This window comes from Mytilus galloprovincialis, chromosome 1 (genome assembly GCF_965363235.1).
Source record: "Mytilus galloprovincialis chromosome 1, xbMytGall1.hap1.1, whole genome shotgun sequence".
NCBI classification, from domain to species: domain Eukaryota; kingdom Metazoa; phylum Mollusca; class Bivalvia; order Mytilida; family Mytilidae; genus Mytilus; species Mytilus galloprovincialis.
The window spans coordinates 44710369-44730659 of NC_134838.1; the positions used below are offsets into that span (position 1 = coordinate 44710369).

The following is a 20291-nucleotide window of genomic DNA, read 5'->3' on the forward strand; positions in this document are numbered from 1 at the left end:
GGGATATCGAACTAAAAATGATAGGCGACAAGGCAGCGTTCCAACCATGAGACCAAAATTGTAAAGCAATGATTATATCTGTAAGCATTGATTACCATTTATTTGTTCTATTCGTCAGCGCCACAATCTAGACCTATTTACTCTTTTCTGTCATTACTTAATGTGTTTTATAAACGAGCGTTCAAATATCATATGCAACACACCTACTTTTTGTCATGAGTGTCAAATATCCGAAACAGGTTTGTCAAATTATCGGAATAAAATTTTAATTACGTCACGATTCTCTTGCTGTTGGTATTATTTTTATATTGTTCCTTGAATTTCTCGGATTTATTAATCTTGACAGTATTTAAAAGCTTTTTTTTTTATAGAGATGAGTTCAAAATATCCAACATTTACGTGAATGTATTTGAAGACGAAGAATTATTGATATAGAACAGACTTCTGGCCAAATGCATTTATAAGTCGATCTTAATACTTTGGAATGGATTCAAAAATCTCTCTCATTGTTTCGATAAACGCCTTTTTTCACACTGATTTACCCACATTTATTGCAAGACAATAGCAAAAAATTACTTTTTGTTTAGTTGAATATCTAACTATGACTTTGAAATATAGGACAGATATGGAGTACCCATTTGATTTTTAACATTTTCATAAAGTTCATATTTTGGTCAAGCTTTTTGTAAAAGAGGAGCGAAAGACATCAGAAGGACATTCAAACCCACAGATGAAAAACAAGCTGATTAGATCGTTGGTTTTCCCGTTTAAATGGTTACTTTTTGTGCTAACATGAATTGTCATTGATATTGTTATATTTATAAATTTACTGTTTACAAATTTTTGAATTTTTGGAAATACTAAGGATTTTCTACCTCAGGCATAGATTACGTACTTTAGCTGTATTTGGCAAAACTTAAAGGAATTTTGGTCGTCAATGCTCTTCAACTTCGTACTTTATTTGGCCTTTTTAACTTTTTTGGATTCGAGCGTCACTGATGAGTCTTTTGTAGACGAAACGCGCGTCTGGCGTGTATACTAAATTTGGTCCTGGTATGTATGATGAGTTTATTAACATTAGTAATTTTGGGGCCCCTTATAACTTTTTTTTCGGTGTGAGCCAAGGCTCCGTGTTGACGGCCGTACATTGACCTATAATGGTTTACTTTTATAAATTGTTATTTTGATGGATAGTTGTCTCATTGGCACTCACACCACATCTTCCTATATCTATGAAACGCCATAGCTAAAACTACAATGACAAACAAACAAACAACAGTATACAAGACACAACATAGAAAACTATAGATTTATGTCCGTTGGAAACCTTGAGCTAAAGTGTTTTAAACACACGAAAATCCTAAATGACTCCCGTTTTAAAAAAGTGATATTCGTAAGGTGCATCGCTTCAAAACAAGCTAACATGCATAGTGCTGACATGCTTACGCTTGATATTTTGGAGGTGATTTCCAAAAATTATTAATATATGTATTCATCAAAGTTATATAAAAATCGAACATGTGAGAGTGTTGTTTTTGTTTATAGCTAACACGTGTTTGGTTATTTATAGTAAGGTCGGTTTGAATGGGGTTTATCGTTTCAAGCACGAGTAAATTTCATGTAGTTTAAAGTCATTCGAGCCATTGAAGTTAAAGTGACCAGTAGCACTTTTTTAAATGAATAATATAATAAATTTATATTATTTCTTTTCAGATTTGTTGACCATTAGTATGCGGTAACCAGTACCGGCTGAGAATGTTCGGTGTATTTACACAAAAACATTGATTTCATTATACATATACGAATAATAAAATGTGCATTTGTCTCTTTAAGTGGCGTCTCCCATGTGAGAGTCTGTGTTTATTTGATAAATATTTTATATTAGTTTGAGTTTACGAATTAGAATTTAAAGTAGGTAAACAACATATATGTATTATGAATCAAGTCGTGTAAAACAGTTTGAATAAAATTTTACATTAAGGTGGTATGGGTGTCTTCCTCCATCTTGGATTGTAAAAAACAGAGAACCAAAGGTCCCGATTTTCCATCAAGTTAGCAAAATTTAATGCAGGAATGCAGATATTTAATGTGAATTTTCATTTATAAGAACCAATTTATAAGAATATAACTTATAAATATCAATATTTTTGCAAATGTTAACTATTTTTGGATGTTTTTAGTTTTTTTTTTAAATTGGCATTTTAAGGGGAGGTAAGTCTAAAACATTGCATTTTCTGAAGGATTCTACATGGAATTTTCCTATTTTGTATTTTAGCCGAAAAAAACGTACGGTGACCCTATCTTTTCTTTTGATATTCTCAAAGCAGTGTCTGAAAGCTATCTTTTCCTGAAGTATTTAACAATTCTATCATTTTGTTTAGTTTCTAATCACAAAATTAGGTTTTTCCTGTATAATCCATACAAAATGTGTCATTTTGTCCCGTCCTGTAGCTTGAAAAAATGCGCGGTGACCTATCATTTTTATTATATTTTACGACATGTATCAATAGATACTACGTTTTGGCAAAGTATGAACAAATTCTATCATTTTTATTTTAGACTCCCATACCACCTTAAATGTATTTAATAAGTGTATAACCTTATAATCTTATACTACTAATTAAAACTTACATTGCATGCAATTACAACGTTTACAAACTTACCCTGGTCTACTATACCACCATTCCGGATAAAACAGTCTATAATCTCTTCAATAAGTTTTGCAAACTTGTCATTTGGAAAGTCTTGAATCAGCTGAGTAATGACTTTTCCCATATGGATTTCAGATGCAAATCTAGAAAGACTTTTCTTGCTGTTATTCACCATGTTATGCTTTTTAACCAATTTATATATTTGCAACCATTTTTCTCTTTCTTGTAAATCATGCATTATCTTCACAAACAGTTTTTGGGACATTCTGCATAACTCGTCAGGGATATCTGGAAACATTGAAAATAAAACAATTATTAGGAATCGAGATATAATGAAAATATAAGATTCACAGTTTTGATTTGTATTCCGAAAAACTATGATAATGATAAAGACACCAGTGTTTTACAGATGTTTAAATCTTGTGAATCGATTAGGAAGAGACAAGCCATAATACCAAACAATAATCATGGGTTTCGACTTCAATAGTATTTAGACAGGGTAAAGCTATGAGTAAACATCTCCTGCTTTACTTCAATCATCCATCATAGTTTTGTAAAGCAGATTTTGCTCTACTTTGACTCACAATTTTATTACCGTGTCTATAATTTAACCAATAAGTCACAAAAACGTTTCTGACCAATGAAACAAAAGCATCAATACATTTACAGGTAAAATTTTGGTAATAAACACTATTTTAACAAGGTCTGGTTAAACTATGTTTCAAATTAACAAAGAATTTTAAAAAATCTGCCATCAATAATTAAGTTCCAAAATTACCAAACTGAAATAAACAGGAACAGAAAACATGAAAAAATAGATATGAAATAAAAAGCAATAACGACAACTGATAGGTAGGTATATGAACGTGTAAAAATACGTTTTAGAGTTATTAACAAATAATTCGAAATCATCTTTAGAGCTTCTCAAACAACACAAGATGAGCCTTTGTTAAAATTGATTACATTTGGAACAGCACATGTTGTGGAAATATTATTATGTAAATTTTCCATTTAATATCATGTTAAATCTTGAAGATATGAAGTACAACAGAATCTAAATATATCCAAACTCATCTAAAGAACGAAGAGGGTTAGAACAGTATGCCCCTACATGGTTATTTTCTCGTGGGGCAGCTTTACCTCATTTTCTCTATTAAAGTAAAATGCATATATAGCCATATTGGTCTAAGATCATTACCTACATGTCTTGCTTTCCAGAAAATATCTAACAAATGTAATGGTTAAACAAGAGTAAATTTATAATATTCAGAAACTGGAACCGTATATACTGAAATGCAGTCGACTTTAGCGTTTGATAGTTCATTGATAACATTCTGGCGTATCACAAACAAACAACTTGTTACGTCTCATTTCATTGGCCGAAAGATTTAAATACAACAACAATGTAATAAGTGTGCACGTGAATTGACACAGGTGACCGACAACGGAATTTACTATGTTACTACGAACGTAAAAACAATGATTTGTATAGTTTACAAACCTTTGGTCAAAAGAAATAAATAAATGTTTTATTAACTTCAAAAAGTGGGGTCGAAATATTATACTGATAGTTATTAACTTCAAATAGTGGGGTCGAAATATTATACTGATAGTTTGTTTTAAGTAATATTCTAAGTTCTTTGCATGCAGCAACTCAATTATCTTGTACCCGGCATGATGAGAAATATAAGGATAAAATAAAATACATGTGCCGCTTTTATACGGATGAATATATGAACTACTTTTAATTTCTTTCATACTGACGATAGGTTAAAATCCTAACAATGTCGTAGTCACTTATAATAAGTATCTCATAATCTCATAATACTGATCCATTACAATCATTTATCAGTGGTTGCACTGACATTCCTCTTTTATTATTTTCATGCTATAAAACATACACACAGTACAAAAATGTAGCTATAAGCGTACCATAAACGGAGGAAATTGTCCCCCAAAGATAGAAACAGAATAACTTTAATCGTATCATTGGTGCACCTGAATGAATTCAGTGAAGGCATGTTGTTGTAATAAATTGAAATGTTACATCGGCAAAGATTATTTCTTATGCATGTTTGGAACTAAATAATAAATTAATACTTGTGAGAAATCGTAGTTTACAAGGAACAATTCTCTTGTTCGAATTCGGGGCCTTTTATAGCTGACTATGCGGTATGGGCTTTGCTCATTATTGAAAGCCGTAAAGTATCATTCATGTCCAGTGAGGGATGTTTATTCAATATTGTCGACATCGCGATATCTACAATGTTAACACGATATAGTGTCAACATTGTTTACATTGTTTGAACCCTTATATAATGTATACATGGTTGACATCGCGATGTATACAATGTTAAAACGATGTCGTGTCAACATCGTTTACATTGTTTGATCCCTTATATATTGTTTACATCGTTGACATCGTTAACATTGCGATGTATACAATGTAAACACGATGTCGTGTCAACATTGTTGACATTGTTTGAACTTTTATATATTGTTTACATCGTTGACATCGTTAACATCGTGATGTTTACAAGGACATCGTTAACATAGCGATGTATACATATAAGAAGATGCGGTATAAGTTCAAATGAGACAACTTTTTATTTAAGTTACATCTTTTATAAGTATACCCCTATAGGTTTGACATTAATACGGAGTTTTGGTTTTTATCGAGTAGCAAGCTATGAAAGGTACAAAAAACACTAGTGTAAAACTATTTGAACAGGAAAAATAAAGGTCTAATGTAAAAAAAACTTGAAACCAGAAACACGTATGAACAATTCAACCAACTACAAGTACTGAACGACAGATTCCTGACTAAGGACAGGTGCAAACAAATGCAGTTAGTTTAACGTTTATATACGTACCATAGACTCAATATAAAATATAAACACGATTTTGACACAATATTGTAAGCATTGTTATGTGAACAATTTAAACAGAAATGTATTTATAAAAAAAAGAAGTGGTATGATTGCAAATAAGTAAAATTTCCAGTACATACATACTAACTGGCACATCTATAGATAACCGTATGGCCTTTAACATTGGGCAAAGTTTATATGGCATAGTTAACAATAAGAGACGCCGACATGAAAAATGGAAAACAATTTTAACTATATAACTAACTGCTTAACCATGTTAACTTATTTAAAAAAAAAGAACGAAAAAAATGTATATACAACAACAACAAGATGTTGACACTATATTGTTAACATTACGGTGTATACGATGTGAACGATGTAAACAGAAAGGTGTAAACACTATATATACAATATAAACACGATGTTGACACAATATTGTCAACATCGCGATGTATACGATGTGAACGATGTAAACAGAAAGGTATAAACTTTATACATATAAATACAATATAAACACGATGTTGACACGATATTGTCAACATCGCGATGTATACGATGTGAACGATGTAAACAGAAAGGTATAGACTATATTTATACACGATGTTGACACAATATTGTCAACATCGCGATGTATACGATGTGAACGATGTAAACAGAAAGGTATAGACTTTATACATATAAATACAATATAAACACGATGTTGACACGATATTGTCAACATCGCGATGTATACGATGTGAACGATGTAAACAGAAAGGTATAGACTATATTTATACATATATATATATATATATATACAATGTAAACACGATGTTGATACAATATTGTCAACATCGCGATGTATACGATGTGAACGATGTTAACAGAAAGGTATAGTCTCTATATATACAATATAAATACGATGTTGACACAATATTGTCAACATCGCGAGGTATACGAGGTGAACAATGTAAACAGAAAGGTATAGACTATATATATACAATATAAATACGATGTGGACACAATATTGTCAACATCGCGATGTATACGATGTGAACGATGTAAACAGAAAGGTATAGACTTTATATATATAAATACAATATAAACACGATGTTGACACGATATTGTCAACATCGCGATGTATACGATGTAAACGATGTAAACAGAAAGTTATAGACTCTATATATACACGATGTTGACACAATATTGTCAACATCGCGATGTATACGATGTGAACGATGTAAACAGAAAGGTATAGACTTTATATATATATATATATATATATATATATACAATATAAACACGATGTTGACACGTTATTGTCAACATCGCGATGCATACGATGTGAACGATGTAAACAGAAAGCTATAGACTCTATATATATACAATATAAACACGATGTCGACACGATATTGTCAACATCCCGATGTATACGATGTAAACGATGTAAACAGAAAGGTATAGAACATATTGATAGGATACAATGTAAACACAATAACGACACTATAAAGTTGACATTGCGATGTTGACAATATCGACAAAACATCGTGCACTGGACATAGTTCTAAGGTATACTGTAAGAATAGAGCTGCATAACATTGTTGAACTTTCCGCTAAAGTATATGTAGTATGTATTCGTATTTTAAATGAAATACAAAACGTAAAGTGTATGATAAACTGATAAACAAAATATCAAGAAATAAAGGATAACTAAATGCATGCACACGAAGAAACTCACCTTTCTATCGATACATTTGAATGATTTAATGAAAAAACACTTTTTTAAAAACTGTTTGTGTCTATTTACATAGATATAGGAGGATGTGGTGTGAATGCCAATGAGACAACTATCCATTCAAATAACAATTTATAAAAGTAAACCATGATATGTCAATGTACGGCCTTCAACACGGAGCCACTGAACAACCAGCTATAAAGGTCCCCAAAATTACTAGTGTAAAACTATCTAAACGGGAAAACCAACGGTCTATAAATATTTACAATATATAATTTACGTTCGTTTTTCAACCGAGAATAGCAAAACCTAATGAAGTATATCGTTGGAGTTTATAAACTACATTTAATCATCCCCTGTGCCATGATTGGCCATTTCGTTTTTTCTTAACAAAGCATGGTTGGTTACATGTTATGAATTTACTTACAATTTCGGGATTTTTTTTTCTTCAAGTAAACGGAATCAGAAAAAAATCGCTATCCTATGTCGAATACATAAAACTTGGAAAAGAATATGAAGTGTTTTTAGAAAAGTACGGTTTCATTTTTCAAGTAAACGTTAATTCACCGAGTCCATTGAGTAAAAGAAAATGCAGGATAAGGAAGGGGGGAGGAATAAATGAAAAAAATATGTGAATTGAGTTTTTTTTTATCCTACATTGAACTTTTGATGTCGTCCCTTGATCTAGAGGGGACATTTAAATTGAATATTTACATGTGAAAACTGTTAAGATTTTAAAGTTTAAACTTTACTACCAATTGCAGAAAACTATAAAACCAATGAATTTCGCATGCACATTTATAAAAGCTAGAATTGTGATTGGAATCATGTATGGGAATATGTCGATGGAAGCTTTAAACGGCCTTGACCAGATACGTGAATATTAATCAGTCCATTATAGTATGTGTGTTCTATTTTCGAAGGTGTGAGGTCGAAGGTTTGAATTGACCAATGGAAACGATCGTTCCTTAGAGAGTTAATCTAATCAAGTTTGTTTGGCTGATTAAGTCGCACTACCTTTCGCTAAGCTAAGCCGCGTATGAGTGTATCAATTCTCCCAACCATGAGTTATGCAACCAAAAGACAAATGAGAATGTAAATTTTGAATTTATTGACAGAGCTATGTAAAAGTTATGACGTCATACCAATGTTTTTCTCACGTTTTCGTTCCGTTTATATCAATTGTTCGTTTAATGTAATCTCTGTTTGAAACATGATAAGAATATGTTCCTCGTTCGGGTATGATTTTGTAACATGATCAAATATAAATTATGATACGAGTTAACTTACCGAAATCTTCAGATTCAGCAAGGAAGTCCGAAATTAATAAAACTGACTCCTCTTCTATTTGTTTATGGCTAGGGTGTCTGTGTTTTAACTTTATTAGCTTCAACAGATCTTTAAATGCAACTTGCGGATTTTCTAAGATAATGTCTTTGCATTTATCAAACGTTTCCCGGCACGTGTGGCATTTCTTTTCATTACTATTTTGTTCTTCATCGTTTTGTTTTTGATTTTCCTTTGATTGCCGTAGCTTTAATGATGCCTTCAGATCTGACTTTATTTTTGTTGCTGGTGAACATTCTCTATCAAGTTGATTTTCCACATCTATGAACAAAATATGACATTTTGGGAAAATTCAATTAATAATGAAATTATGATAAAAAAAACCTGAGTAAATATTCGGTACTAAATACTAAAGTATTTATTTTAAATTAGTATATCTACATAATTTTAATTATTTTACCAAAATCTTCAATGATTTCGGTGATTGTTTTTGTATTCACATTTCTAAATATCTGGAAAATAAATTTGAATGAAAATAAACTTTTGAATGAAAATAAAATTTGAATAAAAGAATTAAGATCAAAGAATCAAAACAAAAATCCAGTCTACACAATCCGTTCTTTTTATATAGTTGTGTGTAGCAGTAGACATACGCCTTACACAAAGCATTAACAAGTCTTTTCACGTAAATTTACTCATTTCCGGCTTTAACGAATTGCTGGAAAATAATACTACATAAATCGCAAAATGGCCGCCTATAATTCTTACATCAAATAGTCTTAAGCATGATGTTAAACAATTTTCATAGAGAAAATGCGCAGAAAATGCTCAATTCATTAAAAAGCTGATTTGGCATTGCATGAACGACGAATCATTAGATTCCGTCATATGCTTATATTTTTTATAAAAACAAACCTTGTCGTATGAAAGCAACCAAAGATAATAAAATTATCAGCTTCTCTTAACAAATGTTATGTGAATAAAGGCAACAGTCGTACACCGGTGTTCAAAATTCATCAATCGATTAAAAGACATTAAATCGGGGTTTTGAACTAAAATGGAACAAAACATATTAATAATAAAATAACGAAATAACAGAAAAGCTGAACTCTTACATAATCAAACGCCATTTTACATAGAAACGGACTATATGATAACAATTGCATTTTTTTATGCAAACGATGAAACTTATTAAAGCAAACCCAGCACAGATTAACAGGTAAACTTATTGTTGAAAAATGATAAATATTTCAAATATATAAGTTCTATGCAATCTACGTCCACATATGACAATTTCATCTGTATGACGTATCAAAAATAATTTTACCCGGAATGACATTACATTCAATTCACTTGCAAAATTTCTGTCGAATTTTTGTGATAAAAGTGTTACTCTTAGATTCATTATTTGATTGAATATCATATATACATGGTATATGTTTTGATTTCGAAAATCTTTATGTATGAAAGTTGCATGTGTTTTTGAAAATTGATACGAAATGTAAGCAAGTGCCACCATAGTTTCAGCAAGACGCGCTCCTTCGCTTCATTCAAAATGCGATTGTCACTATTGTTAGTATGAATATCTTAAAAATGGAAAAAAAAGATAAATCACAAAACATTAGATATTTAAAAATATCACCAGGAATAAATTAGCTGTTTTAAGCAAAACCTTTCGGAACTTAGGGTCTCAATATTCTTTAACGTCGTACTTTATTTTGCATTAAAAACTTTTTTATTCGAGCGTCACTGACAATTCTTCTGTAGACAAAACGCGTATACCAAATTGAAATGCTGGTATCTATGATTAGTTTATTGCTATCATTTTGTATTAATTTATAAATTGGACAACAAAAATATCATGCCCTTTTATGATATACTTGAATTTAGAAACCTTACTTAGAGTCGATATCTATAACCAACCTTTAAATTCAGACATTATTTTCATATGCTTCTTGAGGACTTTCTTTGATCTTTTGTCTTCTTTGTGAAGAAGGTCAATAGCATACTTCCCATCTTTATTCTTTAGATTAGGGTTGATATGAGTTGTCATCAGAAGTTGAATAATTTCATGTCTTGCGATATCAGGTTTTTCTATTTTTTGAGCAGCAGCAATATGGAGACAAGAGTTTCCTTCGCGGTCTGTTATGTTGCTATGTTGTCCATCTCTCAAGCAATGACATAGAATTTTCAGCACTTCAGGAATTCCTTAAACAAATAAGATAAAAGACGTGTTATATAGGTAAGGAAAACGTTCAGAATAGGCATATTCATTAAAGTAAACTTTGAGGGAAATTGTGTGAGCTTTGATTAAGTAATTGCCCTATAATTTATTACAGGGTCTTAATAGTCCCGAAATCCATCGTTTTCATTGCCTCTATCATCATAATCATGAAAAGCACTATACTTTGATGAACAGTTGCGCGTTATTTAAAAAGTAAAAAGAAAGAAGTCTTCATGTTACAATAAAGTCAGCAATTCATAATAGAACCTCATTATTGAATAACCTAAAAAATATATATATCAAAAGTCACCTTATTAGTATCAAAGTACTTATATATTTTTCTTTAATAAAGCTTATAAAAATAAAGTTAATTCATAAAATACCGAACTCAAAGGAAAATTCCAAACGGAAAGTCCCTAATCAAATGGTAAAATCTAAAGCTCAGACACATCAAACGAATGGATAACAAATGTAATATTCCTGAAAATAATGGTATAATAATTTGGAGTGTTAAGAGGTTTTAGATAAGAACGTGTTTTAATGGTCCTGTTTATTCTGATGACAGTTATGATTTTTCTGCACTCTACACTACACGTCCACACAATCTTACAAGAAAAACTTTTCAATTTAATTAAATGTGCTTTTGAAAAATCCCTGTAATTTAAAAGTCAAGTATGCTAGATACACTTACTGGAAATGTGAAGATAGTATTAAAACTTTAATATTTCTCCTGGACAATAAATATACACGTATCGGTGATAAAATGTATCGACAGTTAGTAGGTATTCGTATGGGCACTAATTGAGAACTTACTTTAAATAAATCTAGCCTACACAGCAACAGCTGTCCTTTTCTAGATTTGGTCATTTCAAATTTTAAAGAGGAAATTCTTTCTAAAATTTACGACAAAACCTTTCAAAACAACTTATTAGTAAGGATGACAACGAGTACTCGAGTACAATTTTCGTTTGCCTGTTATAAATCTGAGATAATCTCCTCACATTGCCGCTGACTTTTGTTGAAATATCCCCTTCGTAATACTATTTTAAATTCATTAACAACGTTAAAATGTTTATTCTGACACATCCATTGGGTACTCCTTCCGGGAGGATGTTTTCATGTGCACTTCTTACAACAAAAATTAGAAAGACAAGCAGTCTTACACCTGAAATTGTTCACCAGATCATATTTCTAAACAAGAACAAAACCAAAGTTACCTGCGGTGATCCCTACTGATTAGAGACATTTTTAACGGTGTCTGTACACGGATCAATACTTTCATGGATTAATAACACATCACGGGTTGTAAACTTTCTTTTGTTTTTATAGTACTTCTATGAAAATAGTATTGGTATTAGATGTAAGTTTAAATAATTTAAATACTCTTTATTTGAAACTAAATCATTGTTTAATTACTAATTTAAAAAGAGGCGACATATACGAGCGACATTCAAACTCATAAGTCGAAAATAAACGGACAACGCCATGTCTAATAAATAAAGAAAAACACCAACAGGCAACCGATAGTCCAAAAAATTCAAAACACAGAAAACATAAGACTGAGCAACACAAACAAGCACATATTTCCATATAGATACTTTGTCTGTATATAACATTATACCTTTTTTATAAGGTTAAATAATAGCTCTCCTTCTGCCTGTCGATACTTTTTTTTGGCATGTCACAAGTCATGTCTCCTTTGAATGTCATTGACGTGAAAACACTAAATCCCTGGGATGTGTTTTTAGATTCATTTTTTTTTGTGGTTTATTTTGGCTTTAAACCAGCTTCCAAAATTTACAATCATTTCCAGAATCTATGACCATTTAATATTGTAATTATCAATTTCCCCCATCTGAGTAGCGATATACCAACTTCACCTGCATATGGGATATACATTTTCTATTCAAGAGCTTGCAGCTCCAACTCAGACTTTGTAAAATGGTGTCTGAGCAGAAAGTTGACCAATCAAGGGTTTGTCAAAGAACGTCTTATCCGTTTTCTAGAAAAGTTCAATTGAAAGGTATAAAGAACTTGTTAATAAGTATTCCGTATCAACTTCACAAATAACACGATAGTCTTGAAGTATAGATTCTGGGTACTGAAGTTGTTAATATTCTTAATAACGTGTTGTAGTATACTTTTGTTTCTCTTAAAATATATTACTTTTACTGTTTAGTATTTGTGCCTTGTCTATATGCCTTTTTGAGTTTCTTCGATACATATGACGTGGCTCTGGACGTCTACTTCCCGACATTGTGTGATTATGCTCTTGTAAATTTTTGTATTCTTGTCTTACTTGTTGCTAATGTGCTCTGTCGATATGCTTTTTTGTGCTTCTTTATTATATATTTGTTTTTGTTTTTATAGTGAATAAGATTATAATACAATGTTGACAGCTGTACCCTATTTTTTATATTTTTAATTATCATATCTGTTTGTTTTGTTCACACATCGTTGTCAATATAATGAAATTTGATGTGAATGTCATACAAGAGAGAGGATTAGCTAGCTATAAAACCATGTTCACATAGAAAATGCTTGTAATATGACAGTTGTTATCCATTCGTTTGATGTGTTTTATCTTTTAATTTTGCCATTTGATTTCCGCTTTGTCGTGTTGACCATGACTAGATTATTTCCCAATTAAAAGTGATGGTCTTTCTATTTTTCATAAAAATCCACAGTATTGGTGATTTACTTTAAATAAACAACAAACATTGAGTATACAGAAATTTGAATGTATAATACTACAGTTATGAAAATAATTCAAGAAGAAGCCTTTTTAACCGCTAAATCAATGATTAGTACATGCTAATGATATTTTTTCACACCTTCACTTTATGTAGTAATTTTCTAACTAATGTTGTCTATTTCAATTCCAACTGTACGATAGACATATAAGAAAAAAACACCTTTCAAGCAGAAATATCTTAATGAATTAAAGATATGAAAGGTACAAGAGTTGGTAAAACTTGATATTATTACTGTGTAAAATATTCAAACTAATTTGATAAGAGAAAGAGTAACCTTTTTAATTATTTAAAAAAAAGTGATATTGGACGTTTATTTTCAGAACATCTTACACAATCAAAACAATCAGTCAAATGCATTGGTGCTGTATTTGTGTATAATTGACAGTTATGATAAACAATTTAAGCCTTTGTATTATGTTGATAAGAGCATAAATCGACCACCTAAAGAAGTATATCGACCTCATGTATCGTCCTTAGTCAATATACATGTTTTTAGTCTATATATCTTCTTGTCGACCTCATTCAAAGGCTACAATTGTATGTGTACAAAGGTAAATGTATATTATTTCAATTTTTTTTTCAGTTTGACCAGTTCGTTTCCATATTCTAGAATGAATAAAAGACATTGTTTTAGATTAAACACATCTGAACGATTGGAAAATATATTAAACCTACTTTAAGTAAATAACATACTATGAATCTCAAATCTTGGTCTATTTTAACAAAACAACCTACCAGTATAAAATGTCATTCGTACAGCTGCGTTGATGAATGTGTCCCCTTCTTGCGTTGATAAAGCAGTATATATACAACCACATCTGATAAGGTAAGCAATAAAAAACATACATTCTGGAAACTTCTCTAACACTAGCATATCACAGAGAGGCTTGAGATTAAAATCCAATTTCTGATTATCAGGCTTTAATGTAGACATGAATTTGTCGATAAATTTCGCTGCCACCAGCTTTTTGTCCGATATAAAATCATATAAGACATGAACCCAGACTGCATATTCAACGGGAGCAGGAATTGCTGCTTGAATGTCAACTGGTCCTAAAAAATGTTGAAATTGAGATATATTGTTATCAGAAATAAATTCACTGTTATTCTAGTAGCTTAGTAGTATTATACGAAATTTAAGAATATTACTTCATGAGTAATGAATCAAAGAGGGACGAAAGATACCAAAGGGACAGTCAAACTCATAAATCTAAAACAAACTGACAACGCCATGGCTAAAAATGAAAAAGACAAACAGAAAAACAATAGTACACATGACACAACATAGAAAACTAAAGAATAAACAACACGAACCCCAACGTATCAACGTATATACCTCGTTTTATGAGAAGTTAATGCAAGTGAGCAACTTGGCCTCCGTGGTTCAACGCATTATAATAACATTAGACGTATGTTTCATTATGATACGTTATTCTGATTGGCTATCTGCACATCTAGCGTTATTCCTTAATCAACTTTATTACACAATAAGAGGAGTAGGTCCGGTTAGGGCCGAATTTGGCATCAAATTCAAGTTTCATCTGATGAAAGATTTTGGACACTTTTTAAACATTTAAGTGTCTACTTCAGTTGATTCAAATAGTTTATGTGAAAGATTTTAATTTAATTTATCATTATATACGCTCAAATGCAAACTTAAATATAAAAAATATATCAAGTACGTCATAATAGGTTATTTTTTGGATGTTTTTAGTAAAAAATGAATGTGGCCGTATCCGTGTTCACTCTCAACATTTATGTATGTTATCATAATATACAACTTACTTTTAAATATTAAGAATGAACACGAATGCGGCCACTTCCGTTTTAGACGGAAATCGTCTAAAATTTAACTCAAATGCTAATATCGTGAAGATTTCAGTAATTAAGCATGAGTTAATGATGCTAATACCCAATATATGTGCATTGTATTGACAAAAACAGCCCATATTTATGTAACAGAAAAATTCAACTTAAATAAAAATAGCTAAAAGTTTGCATTTAAACAATTTTGTGAAACTGCTATATTTTGGGACCAAAAAGAGGTCTTACTGAACCTACTCCTTTATCATTCATGATGACACAATAAAGTGCACAGGTAAATTAAATAAAAACTTGATAAAAGTCGTGTTTGCATGATCCTAGCTAAAAAATGTAATTATAAGTATTAAATGCATCTTTTTGTAACTTCATAGGTTGCAAAAGCGTTGACCGTGAGCATATTTTTAGAATGAAGCGCTTCCGCGCTTCATACAAAATGTACTTCGATCAACGCGTTTACACCCAAATGAAGATACAAAAAGAAGCATTCAATTCTTAAATGATAGAGCTAATGTTTTGTTGGCATTCTACCAAATCAATTTTTATTCAATATGCTTTCGGAGTTGTTTAAAAATTAAAATTCCTGGAGTTGCACTGGATTAAATAGTTACTCCCCCTTATTTTACTGGCAAACGAAGTCTTCATATTTGTCATCTTTATGCAGATCATTGTTTATCCTTTACTCGAACGAAATGTTTAGTTTGAAAGACTCTTCAAGATGAAATTCATGACAAAAAGCTATGAATTAAGTCGAAAAAAGCACTGATTGAAATTTTTAATATTTTAAAGAAGACTTCATTTTGAAATTGTTGAGACAACCGCGGAAGTAATGACTTTAGGTTTTACCAATTGTGTCAAGGGTTGATGTCAGTACGGTACGTACCCTTAGCACCCAAAATATATTATGAAGTAAATAGTAGGGTATGTTCTGCTTTCTATATTACAATAGTTGATATGGCCCCAACAAAAATAGACATGACTTCTAAAATATATTTAAGAAATAATTCATAAAAGCCGTAGATTCGTTTACTTTTAATCATGAGTTGGGTATTTATATTCGATTATTTACCCTGAGCGTTAGCGAGGGGTAAAATACGAATAGTAATGTCCAACCCATGGTTAAATGAAAACAAATCTACGGCTACCATGGATTATTTCGATTCTTATAGGACACATTCGATAAATTTGTTAACCGTGAAAACCCTATACATACGATACTGTTTTTTGCTGTTCCAGTTTACCCAATTTTGATAATATTAGTAATATTATATAATTCACTGATTGTTTTTTTTTTCAACCGCATTTTTCACTTATATATTTTCTTCCAATGTAATTTTATTCATTCTGAGGCGTACAAGAAGCTTTTAAACGCCCGGTATTTACATTTGATTTTTTCTTTACGGAAACATACGTGTGACGTCACCTTGCTTCGTTGCCATGCCAAGACACTAACATCATTTCGCGGAATTTTCGTTTTTGGATAAAAAATTAATTGAAATGGACTGATTTGTTTATTTTGCTGTGGAATAGAGATAAATTTATTGACTCTGAATCTTTACCTTCCTAAACTGGGGATTTTGATGTCGAAATTTGAGAATATCCGGCAGTTTGAATAAGTTGTTCTTTACGCGGAACAGCCCTTTTTGTGTACTACTGCGTTTGCGCTATATGGTAGATATATTGTGATTATACTTGTTGACGACAATAGGTCGTCATATTAGAATATGAAGTAAACGTTACACAGTAGTGTCATGTTCTGTTTTCTATATTACAAAAGTTGATATTTCCTCAACTAAAATCGTAGCCATGACTTCTAAATCTTCATTTGTCAATCAGAAAATATAATTTACTTTCGACTGTATAATTCTCTTGTCGATATTTTGTTGTTTTGGAGTCTATTTCTCATCACTTGATATGACCTTATTATGTGTTGTTCTAAGTCTAGAAGCCTAAGCTGCCTATGACATGTATTTAAAACTATAATCAACATTATAAAAAAGAATATGGTATGATTGCCAATGAGACAACTGTCCACAAGAGACTAAAATGACTCAGACATTAACAACTATTGGTCACCGTACGGTCTTCGACAATGAGCAAAGCCCATACGGCATAGTCAGCTATAAAAGACCCGATAAGACAATATAAAACAATTCAAACGAGAAAAATAACGGCCTTATTTATATAAAAAAATGAACGAAAAACAAATATGTAACACATAAACCAACAACAACCACTGAATTACAGGCTCCTCATTGCATACAAACATAATGTGGCGGGGTTGAATATGTTAGCGAGATCCCAACCCAATAATTTTACTGATGTTTTATTTTCATAAACCAAGTTAGAATACACATCGAAGTAACAAACAAATACTTTCCCAAGAACTTCATTAGAATATTGTAAAAAAAAATCATTTACGTGCAATAAAGTTTAAACTATTTTGTACATGTAATTTTAATGTAAATGATCCTAATAACAACAAATTTTTCTATAAACATTTCAATCAGCCTGACCATTCTATTGTTTCATTGAAAGTCCGGATTATAGAGAAAATATATCATCCAACTAATGACCCTATATTGAGTACACCATATCGTTTACAAAGAGAAGACTTTTGGATGAGAGAGTTGGGAACAGCCATTCCTATGGATGCAATGACAAAATTGATGGTGTAGGTATTTTGTCTAGTCCCAAGTGTAGTACCGTCAATACATTACAATTATTTAATACTTCTGCTCGACGAAATAGAAGTCATGGTCACAGAAAATATATACCACCTGCTGTACACACCGTGACAATTGATAGTCTATTAACGTCTGTTCAAAAACCTTTAGGAATTCATCATATTAAACCTAAATTATACTCCATTACAATGTCAAAACTTTCTTTACTATTTCAAGAAGCCCAAAATATTTCCGTTACTGATTCTCGTTCTGTTTTGTATAGATTAGTTGCACTAACCATGGACATTGCTAACCATAGACTATTCAAACCCGTATCGACTACATCGAATAGTGAGGAAAAACATTATTCTTTTAAGGTAGAATTCGCCAATAAAGGTTTAGATGCTGTAAATATTAGCAATATTTTCCATCAAAAATCTGTACAAAAAACTATACCTAATCACTTCAAAAATAAAGCTACACCTGTTATTTCTTATACTTATACCAAGTCTATTGCATCGAACATTTTCAACCACAAGAGTGTTTTAGAGGCTTTTAACCTCAAAGATACGAAATCCAAGCCTCTGGATTGCTCATGTGCATCGTCACAATACAATTATAGTCCAGCTGGTCATGTTTTTACTGGTGACCTCGGCATTGTTACCAATGAACAACTAAGAGAGTTGTTAGCCAAGGGATCAAAATATAGAACCCTCCAGCCCATCAACTGGAAAAAGAATTTCAAGTTACTGATGGATGCAGTTGATGACTATGTAAGAAAATGGGTAAAGCGCGAACCAGACGAACCAGAACTGGACACTTTGTCTGAATGGATCAAAGCTATTCGATCATGCATTCAGAGGCGCATACAAAAACTACGATGTAATATGAGTACAAGAGTTACTAACCCTTTCAAGAATCCGTATGTTGTGGATGCTTTATCCTCTTTGCATGAAAAATATGTCGTTGTTCCAGCAGATAAAGCCTCCAGTCTGTAATTCAGTGGTTGTCGTTTTTTTATGTGTTACATATTTGTTTTTCGTTCTTTTTTTACATAAATAAGGCCGTTAGTGTCCTCGTTTGAATTGTTTTACATTTTCTTATCGGGGCCTTTTATAGCGGACTATGCGGTATGGGCTTTGCTCATTGTTGAAGGCCGTACGGTGACCTATAGTTGTTTATGTCTGTGTCATTTTGGTCTTTTGTGGATAGTTGTCTCATTGGCAATAATACCACATCTTCTTTTTTATACATCCAATAATATTGTCTTCATATGTAAAAAAAACCCAACATTATTTGCAATGTCTTACAACAGAGCTTGGAATAAATAAAACTACTGGTAACCCTACATATTCTTGAACATCATTTACCAAGGACGAAATTTTACAAAATCATAAATCTGTCCTTCTTTCTTTTGGTATCAACATCAAAGAAAACGAAGAAAACTCACCTTCATTATACTGGATACTTAAATTACACAAAACTCCATATAAAGAACGATACATAGTTGGGTCTTCAAAATGTTCGACTAAACATCTTTCTAATGTACTGACTACTATTCTTTCTACAGTTAAAGATGGGCTTAAAAAATATTGTGATGAGATATATTCTACCAGTGGTGTTAACCAGATGTTGATTCTCAAAAATTCGAATGATCTACTGCTTAATCTTCGATCACAATCTTTGCAATTTTGCAGCAACATAAAAACTTTTGATTTTTCTACGCTATATACTACTATTCCCCATGCTCAGTTGAAAGATCGACTTCACCATCTCATAAAACAGAGCTTTTTCTATAAAAATGGGAATCGTAGATACAAATTTGTTGTTGTGGGTTACAATAATTCATATTTGTGAAGAATCACACTGAATCTTCCAGAAAGTATACTGAAGATGATATTATCAAAATGCTAGACTTTTTGATCGACAATATATTTGTTGAGTTTGGAGGATTTATATTTCAACAGACAGTCGGTGTTCCAATGGGTACTAATTGTGCACCCCTGCTGGCCGATTTGTTTTTGCACTCGTATGAAGCAGAATTCATTCAGAACCTTCTAAAAGACAAAAAGAAAAAGCACCTTGCGAAATTCTTTAATATTACTTTCCGATATATTGATGATGTTCTATCATTGAATAACCCATATTTCAGCCAATACTTAAATCTCATATATCCCAGTGAACTTGAAATTAAGGATACTACCGATACTAGAAGGACTGCTTCATACCTTGATCTTTTCTTCAATATTCACACGAAAATCCATGATAAACTGGACGATTGCAACTTCCGAATTATCAATTC

General features: G+C 31.5%; 1 protein-coding gene and 1 long non-coding RNA gene across 2 annotated transcripts in view; both read right to left on the bottom strand.

The window, feature by feature from the left end:
- The window catches only part of LOC143075525 (TPR and ankyrin repeat-containing protein 1-like), a 41472-nt gene extending 38539 nt beyond the window's left edge, over window positions 1-2933 (bottom strand). Inside the window, exon 1 of the mRNA XM_076250966.1 lies at window positions 2664-2933. Within this exon, the coding sequence (XP_076107081.1) occupies window positions 2664-2916 (253 nt within the window). The 5' untranslated portion in view covers window positions 2917-2933. The remainder of the gene's footprint in view (window positions 1-2663) is intronic.
- Window positions 2934-8531: 5598 nt separating this feature from the next.
- On the bottom strand, window positions 8532-14555 carry LOC143075533 (uncharacterized). Its single transcript, XR_012978339.1, has 3 exons — window positions 14238-14555; window positions 10446-10730; window positions 8532-8843 (listed from the first exon to the last, which is right to left on the bottom strand). It is a non-coding gene; the product is annotated as an uncharacterized LOC143075533 (long non-coding RNA).
- Between the last annotated feature and the right edge of the window lie 5736 nt (window positions 14556-20291).